At 48.7% G+C, this 25682-nt stretch overlaps 1 protein-coding gene and 1 long non-coding RNA gene across 11 annotated transcripts; one reads left to right on the top strand and one right to left on the bottom strand.

Moving 5' to 3' along the window:
* Window positions 1-1286: 1286 nt before the first annotated feature.
* Trafd1 (TRAF type zinc finger domain containing 1) lies at window positions 1287-16132 on the bottom strand. Of its 10 annotated transcripts, none has more exons than XM_017320864.2 (13): window positions 15087-15211; window positions 14319-14407; window positions 13602-13666; window positions 9108-9243; window positions 8978-9031; window positions 8058-8463; window positions 7300-7506; window positions 5358-5434; window positions 4578-4808; window positions 3509-3629; window positions 2700-3036; window positions 2165-2237; window positions 1287-1974 (listed from the first exon to the last, which is right to left on the bottom strand). In XM_017320864.2, the coding sequence occupies exons 3-13, from the start codon at window positions 13646-13648 to the stop codon at window positions 1921-1923; spliced, it is 1743 nt and encodes a 580-aa protein (XP_017176353.1). In that variant the 5' UTR covers window positions 13649-13666; window positions 14319-14407; window positions 15087-15211; the 3' UTR covers window positions 1287-1920. The 10 variants fall into 10 exon arrangements, with proteins under 10 accessions (XP_017176353.1, XP_011246499.1, XP_017176354.1 ...); XM_011248197.3 differs by having other exon boundaries at window positions 14307-14407; window positions 15087-15177; XM_017320865.2 differs by having other exon boundaries at window positions 2712-3036; window positions 14307-14407; window positions 15087-15175.
* Window positions 15075-16452, top strand: Gm42020 (predicted gene, 42020). The gene is made up of 2 exons (NR_168130.1): window positions 15075-15406; window positions 16036-16452. It is a non-coding gene; the product is annotated as a predicted gene, 42020 (long non-coding RNA).
* The last annotated feature ends 9230 nt before the right edge of the window (window positions 16453-25682 follow it).

Genomic DNA, 25682 nt, shown 5'->3' on the forward strand with positions numbered 1-25682 from the left:
TGATAATTTGAACAAGAACAGTGTCAAAGGAATGGCTTGGAACCACAGCTGCGAACACCAGAATTGCTAAGACATTAAAAAGTGCAAGCCAGGCATGGTGGCGCACGCCTTTAATCCCAGCACTCGGGAGGCAGAGGCAGGTGGATTTCTGAGTTCGAGGCCAGCCTGGTCTACAAAGTGTGTTCCAGGACAGCCAGGGCTACACAGAGAAACCCTGTCTCAAAAAAACAAAAAAAGAAAAAAAAAAGTGCAGACTCCTGAGAATACAGGGAGATTAACTTCTGGCTACACTTGTCTGTCTTCAGTTTCATGTGAATTTTTTAACAGTATCCACAGCCACTTAGGACAGCAGATTGCTAATGGCCCACCAGTCATTTTACCATGTCCAATCCACACGGTGTCCTGTGAGTTGAGAGTTCTCCTTCCTGGGAGCCTGTGCTCCATCCTCACCAGGAACAGACCCAAGTTGCCCTGAACCCTTTCTGCCACCTCTTTCAAGTCCCACGAGGAAGTCAGTGACAGCAGAAGCCATGTCCTCTGGCTCCTGAGGAAGGTTTTCTAAGCCACCCTTGGTGAGCCTGGTATCTAAGTGGTATATCCTGGCTACAGTATGTCTCATTTGGGGACAGACTAATTCTCGGTGTCCTGGCTTTGCAGAACGAGTATCAGAAGAGCGTTTTGTAAGCCATGCAGTGTCTGTACGGCATCTGAAGGAAGGGGCAGTTCTTGCATCTTAATCCCTGACAAGGGTGCTGAAGCAGGATCGCTTGTCCTTCAAAGGCTCCTTCTGGGGTTCAGGTTTTGTGCTTTGCTTTGAGACAAATCCTAAGCTACCTTCCTCAGTCTTCTAATGGCTACAAGTGTGCACCCCCATGGCTGGCCCAGGATTAAGACTTCTAAGAACCCTCTGTTTACTCTTTTGTCAGAAACAACTCCCTAGGCTCCAAGTAGTACCACAGCTGCAATGAACCTCTGAGTTTCCTCCAGAGTTCAAATCTTGGAGGAGATTGGCAGCTCTTAAGTGAAGGAATGCAGGAGAGTCAAGATCTTGAGGCCAGCCTGGTCTACATGGAATGTCTTAGGGGGAAAAAAAAAACATAAGCCTTGAATTCTGAGCCCTCTGAGAAGGAAGCCATGCTAGGGCATCCAACAAAGAGCTCAGACATCAACTATGCCTGCAGCCTAGAAGCTGAGGCGGGAAGATTTTAAGTTCAAGGCCAGCCTAGGCTACACAGTGAGACCGTGCATGCACACTCCCCTCTGTCTCTATAGAAAGAATCACAAGCTGAGCTCTAAATACAAACTTTATTTCTATTACAAGGAAATAGACAATTAGAACAGTAAAATAAAAAGGGGAGGGGCTGGCGCCTCCGTCCTCATGAGTAGGAGTGGCCCTGGTAGGGGCAGCATGAACAAAGCAGTACATTCCTCATCAAGAACAGAGAGAGGTGGGTGAGTGACCCGCAAGGACGAAGGTGGCCTCCAGTCCGTGTCCCTGCCAGACATGTGCCTGTGTAACACGCTGCACACTCAAGCTTAGGTCCCCACCAGGAGGATGCTTCTCACTCTGAGATCCCAGAACCCTTGTCTCTGTCCATCAGGACCACAAAGCACCAAGAAGCAGTGGTGATGACATCACTAAGGATGGAGCCCTTATGGGCCAGGAGGGCCACAGACACTCAGCGCTGATTTCAAGGCTGCTCAACAATGGCAGCTCGGGCCTCCCAGCTAGCCCTCCCTCAAACCCAAACACACACAGCACAATCGCAAAGACACAAAATGGCCATAACCTAGGAAAAATTACAATCTGGTGTCTCTCCTGCCCAGTAAGCCCGAGAGGCAGCTGGACATTGCACCAGCATGTTCTGTTATGCATGGGGTGGGGTGGGGTGGGGGCTGCAAGAGCCCCCAGAGTCACCATCACTCCTCTTCCTCCTCCGCATCGCCTGCTCCCTGCTGCTTTGGAGGCTTGGCCTGTTGGATAAGTAGTGAAAGGACAGACATGTTGAAGCTGCCTGGTTCCAAGAGAGCTTCCCTCGAAAAAAGCCAAAGAATGGACCCTAAGCTACTAGGTGTGTACCCAGCACATTCTCTGAATTTGTAACCCCACCAGCCCCAGCCGTGTGTGCATCTGCCCTGAACGTCACTGCAGGATCCCGGTTACCTTTGCTGCTCTGCTGTGGTAGCCAGCAGCTGCAGGGCTGACCCGAGAGCTCCGACCACCTTCACTCCTCCCACTGTAAACAAAGAGCAGGAGTCAGCATGCTGACGTGGGAACTCAGAGGAGATAGGGAGGCGGCGCCATCAGGCAAACCCAGACCCCTCAGTGAGCCTGGTGGGGGCCACCTAGGTAAAGCACAGGCTTAACAAGGGTGAGGTTCTGGGATCCTCCCTTAGCACCACTGGTGAAAAAAAGGCAAAGCCCTCCATGGCTCTTTCCTAATGTCTGTGACCACGCATAGAAATAAAGGTATGAGTTTTTCTAACCTCCCCGCATTATTCTGCATGTGTGCAATGTGGGTGGATACATTTGCTATGATGTGTGTGGTGGCCAGAGGACAACTCAGTTTCTGAAGATCAAACTCAGGCCATCACACTTCCATGGCAAGTGCTTTGAGCAGAGCCCTCCCAGCAGCGCCAGACTACCTGCCCCTGCTTTCCTCAGCCACTGTCGGCTCCATCCTGGGGCTGCTGCTTACCCAGCTCCGTACCTCCCAGGGGATCCATGAGGAAAAGAGGGCGCAAAGTTTTCTGGATAGAGATTTTGAATAGAGTGGATCACTGGAGCGTGCCCGGATGCTATGGGCCCATTCTGGCTGCCCCGCATCTGCCCACGGATGTCCTGGCTATCAGAGTTGTTGAGTTTCAGCACACCGGGAGGGCTACGCTGGCAGTCAGACCTGGGCCCTGACGGTAAGTTCAACAGTCGGTTGCAGGAAGCCACATTGTTCATGGTCCTGTTAGGAGACATCGAGTAGGTGGGGCCTTTCACTGATTCCGGCTTGACATCATCCATGTAACCAGATGACAGGTCTCCTGGGAAGAGAAGGTGGCAGTGGCTTTAGGGGGAAGGCTACTCTAGCTGTTACTAGCAGACTGTCATGGCAGACAGCCCACTCTACATGCTGATGTTATGATCCTCAAGGCCAGCCTCCTAACTGCTCAGCAAACAGATGTCAGCAAACGATGAAAAGCCGTTTGCACTTGGCTTTGTGGTGTGAAGTTTCAGAAACACGCACCCAGCAAGATGGTTTAAAAAAGGAGTCAGGAGCCACAGCTTACTGCGGCACTGTGATTCACAGCTGTCTTGGAAGCCATAGCCTATAAAGTCTGCACTTAGGTCAGCTTGGGGTAATGTGGGGACCACTTAGCCTCAGCAGAGTCCCCCAAGAGACCCTCGTGCGTGGGAACGGGAGGCACAGGCAAGCCTCCCAGGGAGCAGGAATGCGAAGCAGGCTAAGGAGGCAGTGGCTGCAGCCTCACTCCCTAGCTCAGCCCCAGTGGATACCCTGGTGTTTGACCCGCCTCCTGGACAGCTCTGCTGAAGTGTTTTCTGGCTGCGAATCCTGGGCTGGGATGCCCTCCACTGCACGGTGGTTTGCTGTGGCTGGGCGTTGGTCACACTGGTCCTTTAAAAAAAAAGAAGAGAAGAGAAGAGAAGAGAAGAGAAGAGAAGAGAAGAGAAGAGAAGAGAAGAGAAGAGAAGAGAAGAGAAGAAGAGAGAAAAAAGAAAAAAAAGAAAAGAGAAGAGAAGAGAGAAAAAAGAAAAAAAAAGAGAAGAGAAGAGAAGAGAAGAGAAGAGAAGGAAAGGAAAGGAAAGGAAAGGAAAGGAAAGGAAAGGAAAGGAAAGGAAAGGAAAGGAAAGGAAAGGAAAGGAAAGGAAAGGAAAGGAAAGGAAAAAGAAAGAAGAAAATGAGTACCCGGGATGCTGGGAAGAGAGGTGTCAGCAGGTTGGGAGACCATCCCGCCCCACACACAGCAGACCCCGACAACCAGCTTACACATCCTGGAAACCAGGAGGAAGCCGAGTCCTGGAACTAGAGTGGAGCCACCATGGGCTCCTGAGGCTCTGGGCAAGGAAGAAGCAAAGGCTGGTGGTCAGAAGAGCATGCTCTGTCTATAGTGTTTGTGTCATGGCTTAGGTGACAAGCAGCGTTTTTGTCCTTGAAGTGGGAGATGTACAAAGAGCAATGAAAGGCTGGCGCCTGCCCCACTAGCTCTTCATACAACTGATGGCTTTGGGCGGGTGGGGAGCATTTTTCCCCCCACTAACCACATAGGATCCCAGACTGGAGAAACTGAAAAAAGGACTTTCGAGTATGCAGTGTAGCACCCTTCTTTCCAGAAGCCCCGGGAGGAGTTCAGAGCCAGGGCACCACAAAGGCAGAGCTGGAGCCCAGGTCTCATGGAGCACAACTCTCATGGAGCACAGGAAAGCCTGCCGGTCAGTCAGGCTGCATCTGTCCACTCAGGGACATGCTTTCTCCACCCTCTACTCAGCTGTGATGCCATGAGCTCAGCAGGGCTCTGCGGACAGAGTGTAGCTGGAGGGTGGAGAGCACCCCAGGGATTCTCACCTGATGGTAGAACAGCACCTCCTCTTCCAGCTGCACCCCACAGAACTCACAGGGGATGATGATGCTGTCTTCCACAGCAGCTGAACTGCTCAGGCCCATTAAAGTGTCAAACTGGTTACTTGTTGCTTGTTGTAGAAAGTTCTGGAAGATGGTACCAGGATCTTCCACACCCCTGATGGAAGAGCTGCCCGTATTGAGTGAACGTAAGGCATGAGAAGGGTTGCAGCTTGTCTGTCATCCAAAAGACATGTTAAAAGTAAAGAGAGGTCAAGGAAAAATTACATCAGTAAACACTTTCGCCAAGAAACTACTGCCCCTGAGTGCTGCGGTGCTGGAAAGGCCAGAGTTCAGCTCCACTCTACTGCTCCCTCCTGCACCTGTGCCATCCATCACACCATACCATCACACACGGGACCATACCATAAATAGGGGCCAAATAGTCTTTCATCCTTACTAGAGGACCAAACACTAGATGCATTTAAAGTATTCAACCCCGTTTCTCAAAGCAGGATATGTCCTGTCACCCAAAGCAGAGACTACATGGCACCTTTAGATATGCTCACCACTTAGACCAGTCAACTGGAAAGGGTTCATGACTCCCTCAGAACCAGACACAGTGCTGTGTGCCCATGATCCCAGTTGCCTGGGACGCTCAGTACCACAGCCACAAGGTGAGGTACTTGTGTCACACCTTACTGATCTCAGTAAGGCCTCTTGCAGCTTGTTACACTGACCAGAGCCTGCTCACGATCCTGTCTGGCGTTGTCGAGTACCACACACCTGATGGTCAATGAGCAGTTCCTCTGGGTACAGCTCCTCACAGAACTCACACGGCAGCAGAATCTCGTCAGCAGCACCTGGAGCCACAAACAAGCAAGTGCCGGTCACCCTCCCCACCCTGAAGAGTATGTGACACCCAAGTCTGACGTGGGGCCAGGTGGGTGTTGGACTGCCAATGAAAAGGACACAATATATATTCCAAAACCGATTCAAGGAGAGGTTTCACAGGCAAAGAAACAATTAGGTAAAGACAGAATGAGCTCAAGATACGGAAGAACCCAGTAAAGAGCTACCAAGCAAGAATCTGGGCACGATGGCACACGCTAGAGCCTCAGCACTTAAGAGGATGAGGCAGGGGAGTGAGTTCAAGGATAGCCTGGGCTACACAGAGATAGCTTTAAAAAAGAAAGAAAGAAAGAAAGAAAGAAAGAAAGAAAGAAAGAAAGAAAGAAAGAAAGAAAGAAAGAAAGAAAAAAAGGAAAGAAAGAAAGAAAGAGAGAGAGAAAGCTGTAGAAACAACAGTACAAGGAGGTCCTGACAGAACTGGATCCAGACATGAGACATGGGAACCAGCCAGACACAGGGAGAACGCTCTGTGGACTTTCCAAACAGCTGCCATGGACTTTCCAAAAATGCCCCTGTGGCTGGCATGGCACACGACTTTCATCCCGTCTGTCCCCCAGAGGCAAGGACAGGCAGCTCACTGTTATTTCCAGGCCAGCCAGGACTGCATAGTGAGACTCTGACTCAAAACAAAAAAAGATTTAAAACAACAAAACCCAAAAGTGCCAATGCATAAAAACTCGGAACAAAGTGCTACAGAACAATATATCAGTGTGAGGAACTTGAGTCAGGCAGTGGTGGCACACGCCTTTAATCCCAGCACTTGGGATGCAGAGACAGGCGAATTTCTGAGTTCGAGGCCAGCCTGGTCTACAGAATGAGTTCCAGGACCAGCCAGGGATATACAGAGAAACTCTGTCTTGAAAAACCAAAATAAATAGATAGACAGATAGATAGATAGATAGATAAGTGGAAAAACTCAAAAAAAAAAAAAGAATGAGGAACTTGGCCTGAAGAGAGCACCAACTGTTCTTCCAAAGGTCCTGAGTTCAAATCCCAGAAACCACATGGTGGGGGCTGGTGAGATGGCTCAGTGGGTAAGAGCACCCGACTGCTCTTCCGAAGGTTCGGAGTTCAAATCCCAGCAACCACATGGTGGCTAACAACCATCTGTAAGGAGATCTGACTCCCTCTTCTGGAGTGTCTGAGGACAGCTACAGTGTACTTACATGTAATAAATAAATAAATCTTTAAAAAAAAAAAAAGAAAGAAACCACATGGTGGCTCACAACCATCTGTAATGACATCTGTCGCCCTCTGCTGGTGCAACTGAAGACATATAATAATAAATCTTTAAAAAAGAAAAAACAATCCATTTTTTCAAAACAGTGTCTCACTAAACCACCCTATCCTGGAACTCACAGAGACCTGCCTGCCTCTGCCTCCTGAGTTTAGATGTTTGTCTGTCGTGGGAAAGGGGCACAGTCAAGCCATGTGCAGCTCTCGTGGTGTCAAAGACCAACTATGGGAGTTACTCCAAACCCAGACAAGTGCTTTTACCCACTGAGCCTTCTCACCAGACCAGTATTTTCAATTCTATATGAGTTATATAATGTAAGACTAACAAAAATTATAGTGACTAGGGGCTGGAGAGATGGATCAGGGGGTAAGGGCACTTGCTCTTCTTATAGAGGTTCAATTCCTGGCACCTGCATGCTAGCTCACAACTGCCTGTAACCCCAGCTCTGGGAGATCCAACATCCTCTTCTAACCTCCCAAGGCACTGAAAGCATATGATACATGATCATACAAGCAAGCAGAACATACATAAAAATTAATTTAAAAAATTGTAAAGACTATGCAAAAGAAGCAATCTTACCCTTTATGTCACCTAGAGATGTGGGCCCAGCACGAGCCGGATCAGCCTCAGGCACAGACTCCCAGAAGCCCTGCTCTACCATGCTGGTGGCCTGTCCCTCATTCTGCAGACTCAAGGCCAACATGAAGTCCAAGTGTGCGTTATTCTCAGCGCTGTCCTTTGGGGACTGCCGGCTTCTGTTCCTTTCCTGCCTTTCTTGTTCTTCAACTGGGGAAGAAAGCAAGCATGCATGAGCACACTAGAGACAGGCACAAGCCAAGCCTGACAGGCTGTCTAGACCAGCAGAAGCCTGCCAACCCACTGGCACCCTGAGCCCTCTGCCTTCAGGAATCTCTGAACTTGACATGTGCCATCAAACAATAAGCCAGTGGGATCATACAAGTGACCAATCAGCAGGGTCACGCTTGGTAACTATGAGACAGACTGGCACTGGGCTCAACACTGCTCTCATCTCATCTGCATTATGGCAGAAGTAGCCTGCCCCTTCCCTGTGCTAATGAGCCCTGGTAACAACCCAAGAGCACGCTACAGGTGTCTCAGAGACTAAGGACTCTGTCAGCCCATCGCCATCCATCCTAACAGCAACAGTGTACCACCACAAGGCTCATTATTCCTGCTGTACAGGCAAGTGTGGTATCCTCCCCATTGTTACCCAGTGACTGTCATGTTTCTAGCATCAAGATCTATTTGTCTCCAAAGTCCTGTTGCCCTTTGGTCCTGGGATGGTGGACCACTTTCTAATGCCAAGCACAACTCACAAAGATTATTTTGAACTGGAAACTGGGCTGCCATGCTCCTCTGGCTGGTAGTCCTACTGTAGAAGGGGTCTGCCTCAAAGGCTTGCAGGGGCCTTCCAGGGAGCCTCATGGGCGGGTCCAGAGCCTCGATTTGTCTGAGGAGCTGGGATGCGATCCAGATTCTGTCCTGACTCCAGGGCTCGTCGTAAGCCTCCGGAGGGATGGCAGCCTCCGTTCTCTTTTCCTCCTCCACTCTCCCACAGACTTCGGGGTGAGTCTTCAGCTCCTTCACAAGCACGTTGCGCCCACAGCTGCCACACAGCTCTGTCCGGGCTCCACAGTAATCCTCATGCTCCTTCAACTTGACAACAGAAAGCTCCAGATCACAGTGCTGGCAGACGGCGAGCCGCAGGGGACACTCTGTCTCCTGTAAGGCAAGGTGGCCAGGATGTATTATACACACACAGAGGCTGGAGTTCAGCACTGGGCAAGAAACTAAGTATCGACTTCAGCCTTCTCTAACCTGGGCAGGAATGCCTTGCTTTCTAAGGAGGAGCTGGAGGTCAGTGAGATGGTTTCGCAACTATAGTTACTTGCTGCCAAAGCTGGACAGCCTGAATTTGAGGCCCAGGAAGGAGAACTGACTCCCACAAGATACCCTTTGACCTCCACATGCACACATTATATATGACCTCAACATATAGAACAAGCCAGGAAGGCACCAATAGGGGCAAGAACGCAGTCCAAGGAAGGAGTACAGGAGCTAGGAGCCCATCTGGCAGGGTCAGTAAAAGTTTCAACTGGGCTATGAGCAAAGGTCTGCCTGCAAGGTGGTGGAGAACAGGCTTATACAGGCTTGCTTGCTGCAACGAGGCTCTGTGGTCTCAGCGGGGCCTGGCCCCAGAAGTGCATCCCTCCTCCCTTCCCACGGTGACACTAACCGCATGCTGCTTTAACTGCCTCTTCTCCAACTTCTTGTTGCATTTACAGGTCACCTAGGATGAAAAGAGTCAATCCAGTGGCCCTGTCACGACACCTTTCCCCGGGGACATCTGGGGACGGGTGGGTCACCTGACAGTGCTCTGCAGCCATGTGAATGTCCATGTCAGATTTGGGGAACGGTTCCTTGCAGACAGGGCACACACCAATGTTCCTTTGACAGTGGATTTCATGGATGGTAAAATTAAATACAGGAATTTCCTTCTTGCTGCAGAAGTAAGCGGAAAGAAAGGCAAGCGTTACTGTGTGACCCACACCCTCTCTCACACAGTGCCACCACATGGACACATGTCCTGTCAGTGTTTGGTCCCCAGCCACATTTTGGTTTTGTGTTTGCCTTTTCACACAGGAACTCATGGAGCCCAGGCTGGCCTCAAGTCACTCTGCAGAAAAGACCTGGATTTTCGTCTCTCCACCTCGCAAAGGTGAGGCCTGTAGGCGAGGCCCAGCATGCCCAGCTTGTGTTTTGAGACTGGTTCTCACGCTGTCACTGTCATATAGACAAGCTTCCCATTCACAGCCATCTTCCTGCCCTAGCTTACTGAGCGCTGGGAATGGAAAACCCCTGGCCCGCCTAATGATTGTTATCTCTGTGTGTTTGACTTTCAAGTCATGCTCTTGCTAGTGTAGCTCCGATTGGCCTGGAGCTCCTTCCTCAGCCTCCAGGTACCGGGAGGCTCCTATCGCTGATCCTCCCATGGCCTGGAATGTCCAGAACCAGAAGAGAAGAGGTGACAAAATATTTCTGTGTTGGTGTGATGGTCCAAGCCTGGCAACCCAAATGTCACCCCAGGATCCACGGTAGGTGGAGAGGACTGGTCCCCAAAGGATATCTATCCTTTGCCCTTCACTTGCACATCGTGGTGCACATGTGCGTGCATACAGAATACATACATATAGTATAATAAATAGACACCATTTAGGAAAAAAGCATTTTTAATCACAACAGACTTTTCTTTCCTACTAACTGCCTAGTTGTACCTAATGCAATTACAGTCCTGAAGACCCTTTTCTTAAGATGACAGAGAGCCAGAGCCAGGCATGGTAGCGTACAACGTGGCAAACAAGAGGATCCAAGTTTGAGGCCAGCCTGGTCTACAGAGCAAGTTCCAGAATGACCAGGGCTACACAGAAAAACCCTACCTCAAAACACCGAGGGGAAAAACGAGAGGTGGCAGAGAAGGCTCCAAAGACCAATTGCCTTTATTTTATGAAACAGAGTCTCTCTATGTGGACCAGGGCTGGCCACAAACTCATAACAAATCCATCCACTTGCCTCTGCCTCCCAAGTGTTAGAATCAAAGGTGTGGCCACCATACCTGGCTCAAAGACCAACAGTTTTATTAGATGTACTACTGACGTTGTGTATAAATGTTTTGCCTACATGTATGTATGTGCTCCACATGCATGCAGTACCCATAGAGGCCAGAAGAGGGCATCAGATCCCCTGGAACTGGATTTATGGATGCTTTGAGCCACAGTGTGGGAACTGAACCCTGGGAAAACTGAGCCTAGGTGCCCTGGAAGAGCAACGGGTGCTCAAGTGCTCTTACCCACCAAACCATCTATCCAGCCCCAAAAAAAACTTTTACAAAAGATGTAGTTAATACTCTTACACGCATGCATACATGGGGATGTGCACAGGAGAGCTGGTGCCGAGAGGCCAGAGGCATCCGATTCCACCTACAGCTTGAGTTATAGGTGACTGTGAGCCACCAGATGTGGGTGCTAGGAACTGAACTTGGGTCCTCTGCTGGAGTAGTAGCAGCTCGTAACCACTGAGCCATCTCTACAGCACCCCCAGAGCAGCTTTCAAAACCTGCAGTGTGAATAGTTCCTCAGACAGGCCGGTGTAGCTAGGTCTGTCGTCCACGCTAAGCTGCTAAGCTGCTTTTCTTCTGTACGTTGCTCTGCACCAGGTAACCTTGTTCTCACTAGCTCCTGCACTGTGCCTTCTGAATCCCTTAGCAGTTATTTATACACTGTCCCAGACTCCTTCGAATGACAACAGACTGGGAATCAGGATGGCTCAGCCACATGCCATTTTGCTTCTCAAGTGACATTTTCTTATTTTATCCACATCAATGGTGACAAAGCCACTGACTTATGCAGACATGCAAATGACACTTGGGGACTCTCTGAAGTGGCAAGCAGGGAGCACCAGTGAAAAGCTACTCTCTAAACTATGCCCTTCAGCCACCCACGAGGGCAGGGCGAGCAACGGAGCTCTGCTCAAACTCCCCATCAGCAGGGCAGTCTCCCCCACCAGTGTCTCCCCACTACACCACGTGGTAAGGGAAGCCCAAAACCAACTGCTGCACTGCGCTTACTTAGTGGGTACAGCGCTTGCTATGCTAGCTTGAGGACCTGTGTTCAGATCCCCGGGCACATGTAAATGCCAGGAGTCACGGCAGAGACAGGCAGACTCAGGGCTCATGGCCAACCAGTTTTGCTGAAATGGCAAGCCACACTCTCACACATGTGCATGCATGCACACAAACGGAATACACAGTTCTTTCTCCGTTAGTTTTAAGTAAGAGCATTACAAGGCTGGAGAGATGGCAGAGCCCTGGCTGCTTCTCCAGAGGTCCTGAGTTCAATTCCCAGCAACTGCATGATGGCTCACAACCATCTGTAATGGGATCTGATGCTCTCTTCTTGCCTATGGATGTACAATGTATATGCAGCAGAGCACTCATACATTTAAAAAAAAAAAAAAAGCAAATCTTAAGGGAAGAAAAGAGCCTGGATCTGACACCCTCACACAGACATATGTGCAGATAAAACACAATGCACATGAAGTAAAGGAATAAATAAATCATAAAAAAGAGAGAAGAGAGAGAATTAGTAGACCCAGGACCAGTGATGCAAGCCTGTGATGCGAGCACTCGGGAGGCTCAGGCAGGAGGGAGGACCCGGAGCTATACTAGCCTACGAACCAAATGTACAGCTATTCTGGGGCTACCCACCTTGTAGGCTACAGCAAAATCTTGTCTCCAAGGAAGAATACCAAGCCAAACTAAGTAAAATGCAGCATGTACCAGCAGGAAAACAGCAAGATAAATTCCTGAAGAAGCCACATCAGGCCCCGCAGGTAAAGATGCTTCCTAGACCCGAGTCCTGCACAGTCTCCTGAGCACAGCTCGTATGCCCTCCCACTCACAGGCAGCATAGCGGTGCACACGCATGCTGTCAGTCCTCAGGTGGACTGCTGAGAAGCCCTGGGTCCCCTCCCCACCCCTGAGAAAGACCAGTTACTACTGTCACTACATATGGCGGCTCCCAGTGCTTGGAAGGTAAGACAGAAGGTCTTCAAATTAGGTCATCTTTACTCTGGAGCCCACATATCCAGTCCCAGGCTAGCCTGGGCTATGTAGGAAGGCCCTGCCTTAAAACACCCCCCACAACAAAAAACGGAAAGAAAGAAAAAGTTCGTCCTGAGCTGCTCAGCAAATTTTTCCATCACTACACATAGAGCCAGGTCAGGAAGACTCCGTCCCAGGCACCCCAAGACAGCCTCGTGACCACTGAGGGAAGTCCTTCCTTCTACAACACTGGCAAGACACATGTGGATCTCTATGAAGCTCAATGACAGCTTGGTCTCAAGCAAACGAACAAAAATGACCACACTTTTTTTGGACATATGAAAAGCATCAGTTCTCAGCCAGTGCTGGCACACACCTTTAATCCTGGCGCTGGGGACCCAGAGGCAGGTAAATATCCCTAGGAGTTATCAAGGGCACAGGGTGAGTCTACAAAGTGAGATCCAGGACAGCCAGGGCTACCCAGAGAAAGAGGGTCTCTGGGGAAGAAAAGTCATCTTATATGTGAATAAGGGCTGAGGGTAGCTCATTGGCTGAGCTGGCCACAGGACTGTCTGCTGTCCCTACCACTACCCACCCCCACTCCCAAAGAAGGTGAGTGAGAGTCCAAACCACTCCAGTATTGCTTGTTTGGTTTTTAAGAAGGGTCTCCCTATATAGCAAACTGTAGATCAGACTGGCCTGGAACTCACAAAGATCCTCCTGTCTCTGCCTTCTGAGTGCTGGGACTCAGGTGTGCACTGCCACGCCTAGCTAAGTATCTTTAAAAAAAAAAGTTTTATTTCTTTTATTTTATGTGTATGGATGTTTTGCCTGCATACGTGTCTGTGTCCCTGGTGTCCAGAGAGGCCAGAGGCTATTGGATCTCATGTAAAACGAGTTCCAGAGATTTGTCAGCTACCACTGGACACTGGAAACCAAACCTGGGTCCTCTGAAAGAGCAGGCAGTGCCCTTAACCACTGAGCCACTCCTCCGGCCCTGGACCCATCTTATTAAGTTATTAAAGACAGAACAGAGCCCCCAAGTCCCAGTTTTATCATTCCACTCCCTCTTCTACCCAGAGAAATCTTCCTGCCAAATTCTAAACAAGCCATTTGCCCAAATGATTAAAAGGCTGTAGTTACAGTGACTTGCATAGTTTAGAATCACATACGGCCAATAAACACAATACAGCCTGCCAATAAACCACCCAAGTCTTTACAGAGCTGGCTTGTCCTCAAACCATGGGATTCTATGTCTTACCAGTTGTCACACAGCCTAGAAGCCTGGTCATCTCGAAACTCGGCCATCTCAGCTCTTCCTGAAAACTGCAAAGGAACAGGTATCACTTTCTGTTTCATTTCTGCTCTCGGGATGACAAGCAAAAGAAGAAAAACCTAGGGTATTCCTTTTCATTGCCTTTTCATTTTCAATTTAAAAAAATAGACTTACAAAATGTTGCCCCCCCAAGCCTTAAAATACAAAGAATTCCCTTATGCCCTTCACCCAACTTCAGTAAAAGTTAATGTTATTAAACCCTAATTCTTTTTTTTTTTTAAATTAAATGTAACCAATCCTCAGGCCTTCTTCAAATGTCAGTGAGGAGACCACTATCCCCCTTCTTGGTTCAGTTTCAGTCCTGGGTGACATAAAGCTCTTAGATGTTACTACTTACTCTAATTTGAAAGCTCTCTCTCGTGTCTAATCTCTCACAGCCTTGATCGGCTAATTAGTACCTTAATCAGAGCCTGCTAGCGAAGACTGGCAGTTACTAAGAGTTTCTAGCTACTGGCTAGCTATTTTGTAATCAATCCTTCCATTTGGGGGCGGGGGTTGTCTGGTGTTTTCTTGGACTAAATTCAGGCTCTACACATTTGGCAGGAGTATTCATCAAACTAGCAGGGGCTCAAGCGATACGGGGCTCTGTGTTCCCTGACCAGGCATAAAACTGGGCATGATGGTACATGCCTGTAAATTTACCACTAGGGATATAGAGACAGAAGAATCACAAGTTCAAAACCATCTTGGCGACTTAGTCAGTTCAAGGCCAACGTGGGATGGATTCGACCCTAGTTCCAAAAAAAAAAAAAAAAAAAAGCAAAACCAAATGTAAGCAGAGCGCTAATATTGGACATCTTATCAAATGGTACGACACTGCCTACTTAGGTGTTTCTCCTCGGTCAAATCTGAGGCCCTCCCACCCGGGCTCGCAGGGCAAGAGCAGTCAGCTCCAGCCCTTTCTCTCGCTTCCCGTCCAGGATACAAGGCAGCTCCGATGTTTACATCACTCCTTCCCACGACACAGAAATAGACTTCGGCACCGACTGCTAACAAAGCGGCAGGCTGATCTGGACACTGTCAAGTCACCCGCCAGCAGCCTCAGCGCCCGGGCAAACTGACACTGTTTAACGAATCCAAGAGTCCAGTGTAGCAAAGCCCGGAAACCAAGCAAAGGTTCGTTTTCAATAACCTAAGGTGAGTGTCTGCGGGAAAGCACACAGACAAAGAGGGCGGCGGGACGGACAGACAGACCTCTAGCGACGGCAGGGAAGACTCAGCAAACCGGGAGGCCGGGGGAGGCGGAGGCAGGCCGGGCCACACGCCACCGCGGCGCCTCGGGGAGCGGCCGCTCTGCGCTCCGCGGGCCCGGGCGGTTGGAGCGGGCCGAGCCTCCGCCTCCCGCCGCGAGCCTGCGTCACCGCCGCCACCTCCCGCCCCGCCCCGCCCCACCCCGCCGCCCCCGTTCACCTCCGAGCCCAGCGGGAACAGCACCGCCACCGCCGCCTCCGCCGCCCGGAGCCAACAACCGCCCAGCTGCCCAGCCGCTTCCCACCGTCGCCGAGGGCCACGCCCATTGGCCAGCCGTGGGGCCCTGATGGAAGTCCATTGGACCACAGCGCTGCCGTTTCCTCGGGTCCGCCTCCTCATCCTCCATTGGCTCACAGCTCAGGGGGCAGGTTCCGAGGGTCATTTCTCCGCTCCCCACACACACACCTCTGGAAGCGGTGGCATCTACATTGATTGCTAGGATGATGCAGGGCAAACGTGCAGATGAGCCTACGATGACGGTGGGTGGCGTTTGCGCTCTGTCATGGGCCATTAATACCCACACCTTGTCATCCTTGTCATCCTTGTCATGAACGCTTCCTCCTGCCACACCTCTTCGAGGTGTCAGAGATTCCGATGTGCCAGCCAGGGTCTCCTTGCCGGACCTGGTGGCTTCTTCCTGCACCTCCTACCTCATGGATACAAAGGGGCGGGGGGGGGGGGCGGGATTCTAAATCTAAGCTGGCGTGTAAACTGCAAACAACATACAGCTGTGGGACTGGAGAGACACGTCTCCACGGCTAAGAACGCTTGCTACTCTTGGAGAGTTTGGTGTTCAGCACCCACAACAGGTGTTTCAGAACCCCCTGTAAGTCCAGCTGTAAGTCAGGGTATCAAGAGATTAATCATCTCATCACCATCATCTCATCATCATCGTCGTCGTCATCATCGTCATCATCTTAACAAAAGCAGAGCACAGAGGCCCATGCTTTTAATCCCAACATTTTGTCCTCAACTGCCTATGTAGTAAGGATCACCTTAAACTCAATCAATATCCTCCTGCCTCCATCCCCGCCAGTGCTGTTTTTGCAGGCTGAGGCTACCGCATCCAGCTAATTGCCACATGCTTTTATTTCCCTCAATATTTTAGGGAACTGCGGGCTCACTGCTGGCTCTGCGACTGCTGCGGGTGCCCGTGTTTCTGTTTTGTTTGGGGCTTTGGTTGTTTTGAACTAGCAAACTGTTTCTGAACGCGATGGCATCGTTTAAAGTTCCCATTGGGAGTGGAAGAAAGTTCCAGATGCCCCCCCCCCACGTGTTCCCAGGGTGATATAAATACATCCTGAAGAAATAAACAAGAGAATGGCAGTCGTGTCTCCTGGAAACAACTCACAGTCCTCGATGTGAAAGTGACTCAGAGGCTCCTCTGGAGTTTACTGGGGGAGGAAAGGACAACTCAAGAGGAGGACAAACAGCGCGGAAATGCTGAGTTACCTCAGCTTCTGCCTCCTGCCTCCACCTTGGCTTAAAATTTTGGGTTTGTTAAAAATTAAAGATTTTGGCTCGGCATGGTAGCACACGCCTTTTACCCCCCTCCCTCCCAGCTCTGGAGAGGCAGAGGCAAGTGGATCTCTGTGAGTTCGAGGCCATCCTAGTCTACAGAGGGAGTTCCAGGACAGCCAGGGCTACACCGAGAATCCCTGTCTTAACTATTTCATACATCCTGTGTGAAAATGTCATGATGGAAGCATGTGCTACTAAAAGCACTTAAAATGAATAAGATTTGGTCGTGGATGTCCCCCTGTCTCCACACGTGTAGCAGATTAACTGAATCTGAATGTCCTAATCTAAACATCCCCTCTGGGCTCAGACAGTTTCCACACTGACTTTGGAATTTTGGATAAAGCCCCAAGGGAGGTGGTGCCCTGCCCTCTGAGCCCAGCCAAGCTCCAGGCTTTGCCAGGCTGGGGGAGGGGAGCCCCTTATCCTTGCAAAGCCTGGCATTACTACCACCACCACCCCCTTCACGCCCACCTTCCCAACCCCTGCCTCAGCTCCTGGCTCAGCCTCTCCCTGACCGGAAGCTTCCTGTGCTGGTACTTGCCACTAGACCCTTCCCTTCCTCCCTCTGTGGATCCCAGCAGCTGCTGAAATTCACCGATCCCTGGCCTGAGGCCCTGCTTGTCCTAGGGCCTCATGGAAGAGGCCCCATACTTGCTGAATTAGATCAAGTTGTGCATGGCTTTTAACTCTAGCTTCTCCCACTTGATGGTTTGGGGTTTGCTGCTTCCTGATAGACAGTAAACTTTACCCACGGGGGTGGTGGGGGGGGGGAGGACTGGGAGGGAGCGGCTGGAGAGATGGCTCAGCGGTTAAGAGCACTGACTGCTCTTTTAAGGGTCCTGAGTTCAAATCCCAGCAACCACATGGTGGCTCACAACCATCTGTAATGAGATCTGAAGCCCTCTTCTGGTGTGTCTGAAGACAGCTACAGTATACTTACATGTAACAATAAGTAAATCTTTTTAAAAAAAAAAACAAAAGTCACCCTCCTAGTCACTGACCAACACCAAATTTGTTTTCTCTTGAGACAGGATCTAACTGTATAGCCCTGGCTGCCCTGGAGCTCCCTGTATTGACCCAACTGGCCTCAAACCCTCAATGCTGTCTGCCTGAGTGCTGGCATTAAGGACATGCACCACCACACATGACTCTGAATGGGTTATGAAATCGAATTCCCTTTGAAATGTCTTTTTACTCATTAGTGTGTAGCAGGGATGCTGTTAGCGTGGCTTTGGGTCTGAATCAGGTCCCTCCTCTCGCTGTGCTGTGTAGGTTCCAGAGATTAAACGCTAGTTATCAAGAGTAAACAAATACATTTACCCTCAGAGCCATCCCAAGAGTCCTAGGTTCCTTTTTATCTAGCAGGAAGTGAATCTCTGGATCCTTGGCAATGGAGGCAGTGCACAACCCATCTTCTTCTCCAAAGCTGCTGGGACAAACATACTGTCCGTTTGTGTTAGTTTACATTTTATTGGGTTATAGTTACACACAGTAAAGTTCATAAATATTTTATTATATTTATTCATTTGCAAGCCAGTGGTGATAGTGTACAGCTTTATGTCCAGCATTCCGGAGGCAGAGATGGGTGGCTCTCAGAGCCAGCCTGGTCTACAGAGTGAGTTCCTGGGCAGCCTAGACTACACAGAGAAACCTTGCCTCAAAAATATAATAATAGTAATAATAATAATAATATACACACAAAGGAAATGTATTCACGATTGTACAGCCAAGCCATTCTGTTGTTGATTGTCTTGTTAGCACCTACAGTAGCAGCTCCATCTTCCCTCTTTTCTCCATTAATTTCTGTGTCCATGGACTTGCCTGAGGATTTCATATGAAAGGAAGCATGCAACTGGCAAATCTTGTGGCTGGATTTATTTAGTTTATCTATCTGTCTGTCTGTGTATATATCTGTCTATCTTCCCATTCATCTATCATGACTGTGTATATCTATTTGTCTGTCTGTCTATATGTCTGTATGTCTATCTGTCTACCTATCTTGCAGAGCATCTTCTACCTCTGCCTCCCAAGTGCTGGAATTACAGGTGTGTGCCACCACACTTTTTATGTGGTGCTGGGGCTCGAACCCAGCGCTTTGTATCTGCTGGGCAAACACACTGTCCACCTCCAGCCTCTTTCCCATGCTTTCTTTTCTGTGCTGGAGGTCACAAGTTACACTGTGCGCTGAGCGCCTGCCTCAGCCCTGGTTCCGTTTTTTGTTTTTTGTTTTTTTTGTTGTTTTTTCATAGTCGCAGCAATATCCATTATTACTGGGGACACAGTTGTGAAACCGGCGCTAGAAATCAGTTCCCCATGGGAGGCACTCGGCTCTGGAACATTCTGGGGGTGTGTTTTCTGAAATGCAATGTGCACACTATTTTTCCAGTTCTGAAACAGAGAGCCGTTGATGTATTTGTCCCAGCTATTGAAGAGAAGGAGGAATGATTGGAGGTTAGATTGCGGGCCAGCTACGCTGTTTGGGCAGGAAGGAGGGGGTTCAGCTGACATCTGGACACTCATACATATTCATACAGAGGACAGGGATTGGACCAACATCCTCAGAGCATGCTGGGACACCTTCCAGGCTGTCTGGTTACCAGGCAGAGTTCCCTGGAGTTGTGGCTCTATCCCTCCCCTGATAGCTTCATCCTTCAGTACCTGCACAGAGCCGGCTGGTATCTGCAGCAGCAGGAGATGCCTCACAATCACAATCTTAACCTGGTTAGGTTTTTTTTCCCAGAAAACTAACTCTCTCTCTCTCTCTCTCTCCCTCTCTCTCTCTCTCCCTCCCTCTTAGCTCTACCTAAGAAAGTAAATACCCTACCCAGCATGATGGCACACACTGTAACCTTAGCAGTTAGGAAGTAGAGGCAGGAGGAGCAGGGATTTAAAGTAATTCTCAGCTACATAGAGAGTTCAAGGCCAGCCTGGGCTACACAAGACCTATTTTAAAACTGAAAGCCAGGGCTGGAGAGATGACTCAGCAGTTAAGAACACTGACTGCTCTTCCAGAGGTCCTGAGTTCAATTCCCAGAAACCACATGGTGGCCAACAATCATCTGTAATGGGTATTTGATGCCCTCTTCTGGTGTGTCTAAAGACAGCTACAGTGTACTCACATATACCTTTACAAAAAAATCTTTAAAAACAAACAACAAAACTGAAGCTAGGCAGCCAGGTGGTGTCAGCATTTCTTCAATCCCTGTGAGTTTGAGGCCAACTTGGTCGACAAGGCTATGTAGAGAGACCCTGTTTCAAAACAGCCCAAAATACAAAAGAACTTGAGAGTAAGTGGCCTCACCTTATTCCAACAATCTGAAGACATAGGGGGTGGTGGAGAAGTGGGAGGTTGGGGGGTGGGGAGATGGGAGGATGGGGGTGGGGAGGGGATATCTGTGAGTTCCAGAATGGTTACAGCTACACAGGGAGAAAGACCCTGTCTCAAAAGCTAAATAAATAAAAACCCAATGGGAATAAGGCAGGCAGTTTACAGTGTGAATGTGTGTGTGGGGAGGGTGTTGAAATGCCTACCTTTAGGTTTTTATCAGCTTGACAGGAGCTAAAGTCATTCGAGAAGCCCTCTTCAGCTGAGAAAATGCTTCCATTGGACTGGGGTATCTTCTTGACTAAAGATTCATGCTGAAGGGCATAGCCCACTGTGGCTGGTATCACCCTGGTCAGGTTGGTCTGGGGTATAAAAGAAAACAGAGCAAGCCGTGGGGAGCAGGCCAGCACGAGCCTTCCTCATGGCCTCTGCATCAGATTCCTGCCCTGAGTTCCTGTCCTGACTTCCCTCAGTGACCTGGAAGCTTAAGACCCTTTCCTCCCTGGGCTGTGTTTGGCCATAGTGTTTATTCCAGCAATAAATACCCAACTAAAACACCTCTTGATGGCATAAAGCTAAGCTCCTTTGTAGAGATGGCTTAAAGGCTGCTTTCACAGAGGGCCCAAGTTCACGTTATGAACCATCCACACAAGGGTTTATAACAGTCTCTAAACAATTCCAAGGCGCCTGACACCCTCTTCTGGCCTCTGCTGGCAGCGGACAAGCATGGGGTATCCAGACATACATGCAGGCAAAGCATCCATGCCCATAAAACATAATGAAAAAAAGTGTAAGCCGGGTGTGGTGGCGCACGCCTTTAATCCTAGCACTTGGGAGGCAGAGGCAGGCGGATTTCTGAGTTCAAGGCCAGCCTGGTCTACAAAAGTGAGTTCCAGGACAGCCAGGGCTACACAGAGAAACCCTGTCTCGAAAAACCAAAAAAAAAAAAAAAAAAAAGTGTAATACAGAGAACAACACTAGGGAACCACAGAATATGATTAAACTGATCAAAAGAATAGAAACACACATGTATCCAAAGCAAGGGCTACAGAGATGGTTCAGTGTTGTTCACTACAGAGTGCTTGCTGATCTTTTTTTTTTTAAGATATTTATTTTATGTATGAGTGCTCATTCTGCGCCATTCTGTACACCATTGCGCCAGAAGAGAGTGTCAGATCTCATTACAGATGGTTGTGAGCCACCATGTGGTTGCTCGGATTTGAACTCAGGACCTCTGGAAGAGCAGTCAGTGCTCTTAACTGCTGAGCTATCTCTCTAGTCCTGGTTTATTTGATTTTTTTGTTTTGAAGATTTATTTATTTATTATATGTAAGTACACTGTAGCTGTCTTCAGACACACCAGAAGAGGGCGTCAGATCTCGTTACGGATGGTTGTGAGCCACCATGTGGTTGCTGGTATTTGAACTCCGGACCTTTGGAAGAGCAGTCGGGTACTCTTACCCACTGAGCCATCTCACCAGCCCGGTTTATTTGTTTTTGTTTTTGTTTTTGTTTTTGTTTTTGTTTTCTGCAGACCAAGTTGACTTCAAACTCTTAGAGATCCGCCTGCCTCTGCCTCCCAAGTGCTGGAACTAAAGACCTGTGCCACCAAGCATGCTTAGAAACATACTTTCACCACGAAATCGACAAAGATCTAAAAGTTTGAGAAAGGACTGAATGGACAAGAGAAAGTCCCTTTTTACCTGCGGATGGTAAGTGCAAATTGGTACCACCTTGGTGAAGGAAATACTTACCTAAGCCTTAGATGACAAAGCAACTCAAGTCTCAGCAACTAGAAATCCAGACAGCAGGAGGATAGACGTTCAAGGTCTTTAGTGCTGGGTCATCTTGAGTATGTAGTGAGTTTGAAACCAGCCTGGTCTCCAAACAAAACCAGGTTGACTTGATGACAGTTGAACTACATACATCTAAATAATGTGTAAAAGAACTCTACATATAAGGCTGGGTATGGTGGCACATATTATTAATCCCAGCATGTGGCGCTAGAGGCAGGAGGATCTTTGTAATTTTGAGGCCAGCCTGGTCTACATATTGAGGGCTAAGACAGACAGACAGGACTACACAGTGAAAAAAAAAAAAAGAGTCTAAAAAGCCAGGCAAGGCAGCTCACAACTTTTTAAAGGTGGTTGAGTCAGGATTATTGATGTGAATATCAGACAAGCTTTAGATCCATAGTGAGACAGTCTCCAAAACTCCATAAACAAGGCTCAGTGCTTGCGGAGCAAATGAGCAAAGTTGAGGACCTGGGTTTGACCCCTTTAACTTGTGTAGAAATAAAACCATGTATAGAGACGCAGGCTTGTATCCCCAGCACTGGGAGGGAGAGACAAGTAGATCTCTGGGGATGTCTGACCAGGAATCCCATGGTTGAGTTGTCCAGCACCATGTCCCAGTGAGAGACCCTGTCTCCAAAGGCAGTAAAGAGAATAAAGTCAAGAACGCACACACATGTGCATCCATGCAAGCATGCTCTGCAACACACCTAAATTCCAAGCACAACTCTGAAATAATATACATCTGATCAAAAAAAAAATCACATATGGTCTGTTTTATTAAACGAGAAAAAATAAGACACGTTCTTTCTAATATTGAATATTGGAAAATGGCTGAGGCCATTTGCTCTCGTTTGTCACCTAGTGGACACAATTAGAATTGCAAGGAACCTCGGCTCTGGATTAAGCCAGAAAGGGGATGCAGGTCGAGCCTCTCCATTTTGATGAGGAAAATGGACTCCTTGAATTTTTGCAGGTCAAGACCATAACCAGTTTATCTAAACTCTTTTTTTTTTTTTTTTTTTTTTTTTGGTAAGATTTATTTTCATTATTTTGGGAGCTGAAGAGATGGCTCAGCAGTGAACACTGGCTGCCCATGCAGAGGACCCAAGTTCAATTCCCAGCGCATAGTGGCTCACAACTGGCTGTAACTCCAGCGTATCTGACGCCCTCTTCTGACCGGTTTATTCTGTGAAGAGTGAAAGGTTAGGAGGTGGTACCAGGACGTCAAGACCAACTTGAAGAGTCTTTTGGGCAAGACACCCAGAGCCAACACATCCAAGTCCTGCATCGATGTCGCTTCCTGTACGCCCCCCCCGCCCCAGCTGTGGTGCACAGTGTGGTGCATCCGTGGCTCTTCCTGCCCATTAGGAAGAGGACCTCTTCCAAGAGCAACTCCTTTAACCTATCTGGAAAAGTTGAAGGCACCATTTAATTAGCACCTGCTGTATACCGTAACAGCACCTACAGGTGTTCTGGGCTCTCAGTAGCAGTACAGAGGTGGGGTTTTACGTTCCTAGGGAGTCACTTTGTGCCCTGAAATGACTCAAGCCTTTCTTTGAAAGGGTGTGGAAGCTGTCTTTGCAGAGCAGGTAAGGACAGGCCCACAGTTGGCTCCTGGCTTCCCTCTCTCAGGCTCTGAGGACAAGGGATAAGAACGAGAAAGACCAAAGGTATGATTCACCCTGTTTAAATTCTAAACAGACTTTAAGAATACAAGGAAGTGTATTCCATTGAGGGCTGACCTGACATTCTAGAGACTTCTCTTAGGAGGCCTATAGCACCCTAGCCTTGTCAAGTCCAGAGCTAGCTGCCAAGCCAGTCTATGTTCCCATAGAGCACAGACATCCGAGGTAACAGTAAAGACAGGGGAGAGAGGCCATAGGTCTGGCCAAGAACCAGCTCAGCTCCACCCTCCCTCTCCCCATACCCACAAATAGTACGTTTTTTCACTCTGCAAATTTTTTTAAAAAAGATTTATTTATTTATTACATATAAGTACACTGTAGCTGTCTTCAGACACACCAGAAGTGGGTATCAGATCTCATTATGGATGGTTGTGAGCCACCATGTGGTTGCTGGGATTTGAACTCAGGACCTTCAGAAGAGCAGTCAATGCTCTTAACCTCTGAGCCATCTCGCCAGCCCCCTGCAAATTCTTTTCATTATCTTTTTTTTTTTTTTTTCGAGACAAGGTTTCTCTGTGTAGCCCTGGCTGTCATGGAACTCATCCCGTAGACCAGGCTGGCCTCAAATCCCGACTCACCTGTCCTCCCAGTGCTGGGATCAAAAGCAGACCCCACCACCCGGCTGTCCATTTTGCAAATCCTTGAGTCTCGGGTTCTTTACCCAATCCTTTCCCTTGAGTCAGGCTGAACCCTTGCCTCCTTCCTCCTCTCCCCTGTCTTATCCAAGCCATTCCTTGTCACATCTTCCCAGAATGGTCTAGAGTCACTTTATCTAACTCCTGCCTTCCTAGTTAGCTGTTAAGGTGATTTCACTTTGCTTTGCTTTGTTTGTTTGGAACCAGGGCCTCATGTTGCCCAAACTGGCCTCAAATGGGTTATGTACATAAGTCTGGGCTTAAATTTTTTAAAAAAAAAGAATATACATCTGTATTTACATGTGTTTATATGCACTGTGTGTGTGTGCAGTGCCCATAGAGACCATAAGAGGGCATCGGATCAATCAAAACTAGTTACAGGTAGTTGTGAGCTAACATGTATGTAGGGAAGGTATTGATCCCCTAATTGGTTTTTGATTGTGTCAATAAAGGAGGCAGAAGCTAATGTTTGGGCAAAGAGAAAAAGGTGGGATACACCTTTAATCCCAGCACTTGGGAGGCAGAGGCAGGAGGATTTCTGAGTTCGAGGTCAGCCTGGTCTACAGAGTGAGTTTCAGGACAGACAGGGCTACACAGAGTAACCCTGTCACGAAAAACCAAAAAACCAACAAACAATCCAAACAACAACAACAACAACATTTTTAGCCCAAGGTTTGTACAGGAAGAAGTGTTAAGCTCATTATGAGAGCAGAAGTGTTTGGTTCACAAAGTTTCACGGGAATCAGGCTGGCATGGTAGGTCAGGCCTATCGTCCCAGCTTCCTTGAGGGCTGAGGGAAGAGGATCACCCGGACTGCAGAGGAAGTTCAAGCCCACCATGGACAAGTCCTGTTACCCCCGTCGAGAAATCAAAAGTAAAAAGAGTGTTAGGGATGCCATTCAGTGGTAGAATGTTCTCCAAGTATGCATGAGGACCTAGGCCCAATATCCTGATCACCCAAAACAAACCAACAATAACCCCCCCACCAAGCTAGTGTGGTGGATACAACTATGCTCCTTGAATTGAGGAATTTAAGGCAGGGGGATCAGGACTTTGAGGCCAGCTGAGGCTATGTCTCCAAATCCAACACAAGAGGCTGGAGAAGGGCTGGCAAGATGGCTCAGTGGTTAAGAGCACCGACTGCTCTTCTGAAGGTCCTGAGTTCAAATCTCAGCAACCACATGGTGGCTCACAACCATCCGTAATGGGATCTGATGTCCTCTTCTGGAGTGTCTGAAGACAGCTACAGTGTACTTATAATATAATAAATGAATCTTAAAAAAAAAAAAAGAGGCTGCAGAGATAGCTCAGCAGTTATGAGCTGTTTGCTCTGCCATAGGACCAGAGTTTGGTCCCCAGTGCTCACGCTGTGGTTTGAAATGTGCTGTGACTCAAGTCCAGGGATCTGACACACTCTTGTAGCCTCTGATAGCTGCAGGCACATATGTGGTGCACAGGCGTCCATGTAAGGGAGTGCCTGTACACATAAAAAGAATAGGGCAGGAGCGGGCTCCAGGGGTGTGAGCTTTGGATAAGCAAGCATGATGTCTTGGCTTCTGATCCTGAGCACACATGGGAAAGGCTGGGCTTGCCTTACTGTAGCTTCAAATGGAGGACGGCAGAAACTTGCTGGCTGCCAGCTCAGCTGAAAAAATAGCCAGCTCCACGTTCAGTTGAGAGACCCTCTCTCAGGTGAATGGGATGAGGACTGACAGAGAAGGACAAACAGCCACCTTCTCTCGCCTCTTCAGGTACTCATTACCCCCACACATGTATGCATACATACAAAAATA

The sequence above is a fragment of the Mus musculus genome, chromosome 5, assembly GCF_000001635.26.
Source record: "Mus musculus strain C57BL/6J chromosome 5, GRCm38.p6 C57BL/6J".
In the NCBI taxonomy this organism is placed as follows: domain Eukaryota; kingdom Metazoa; phylum Chordata; class Mammalia; order Rodentia; family Muridae; genus Mus; species Mus musculus.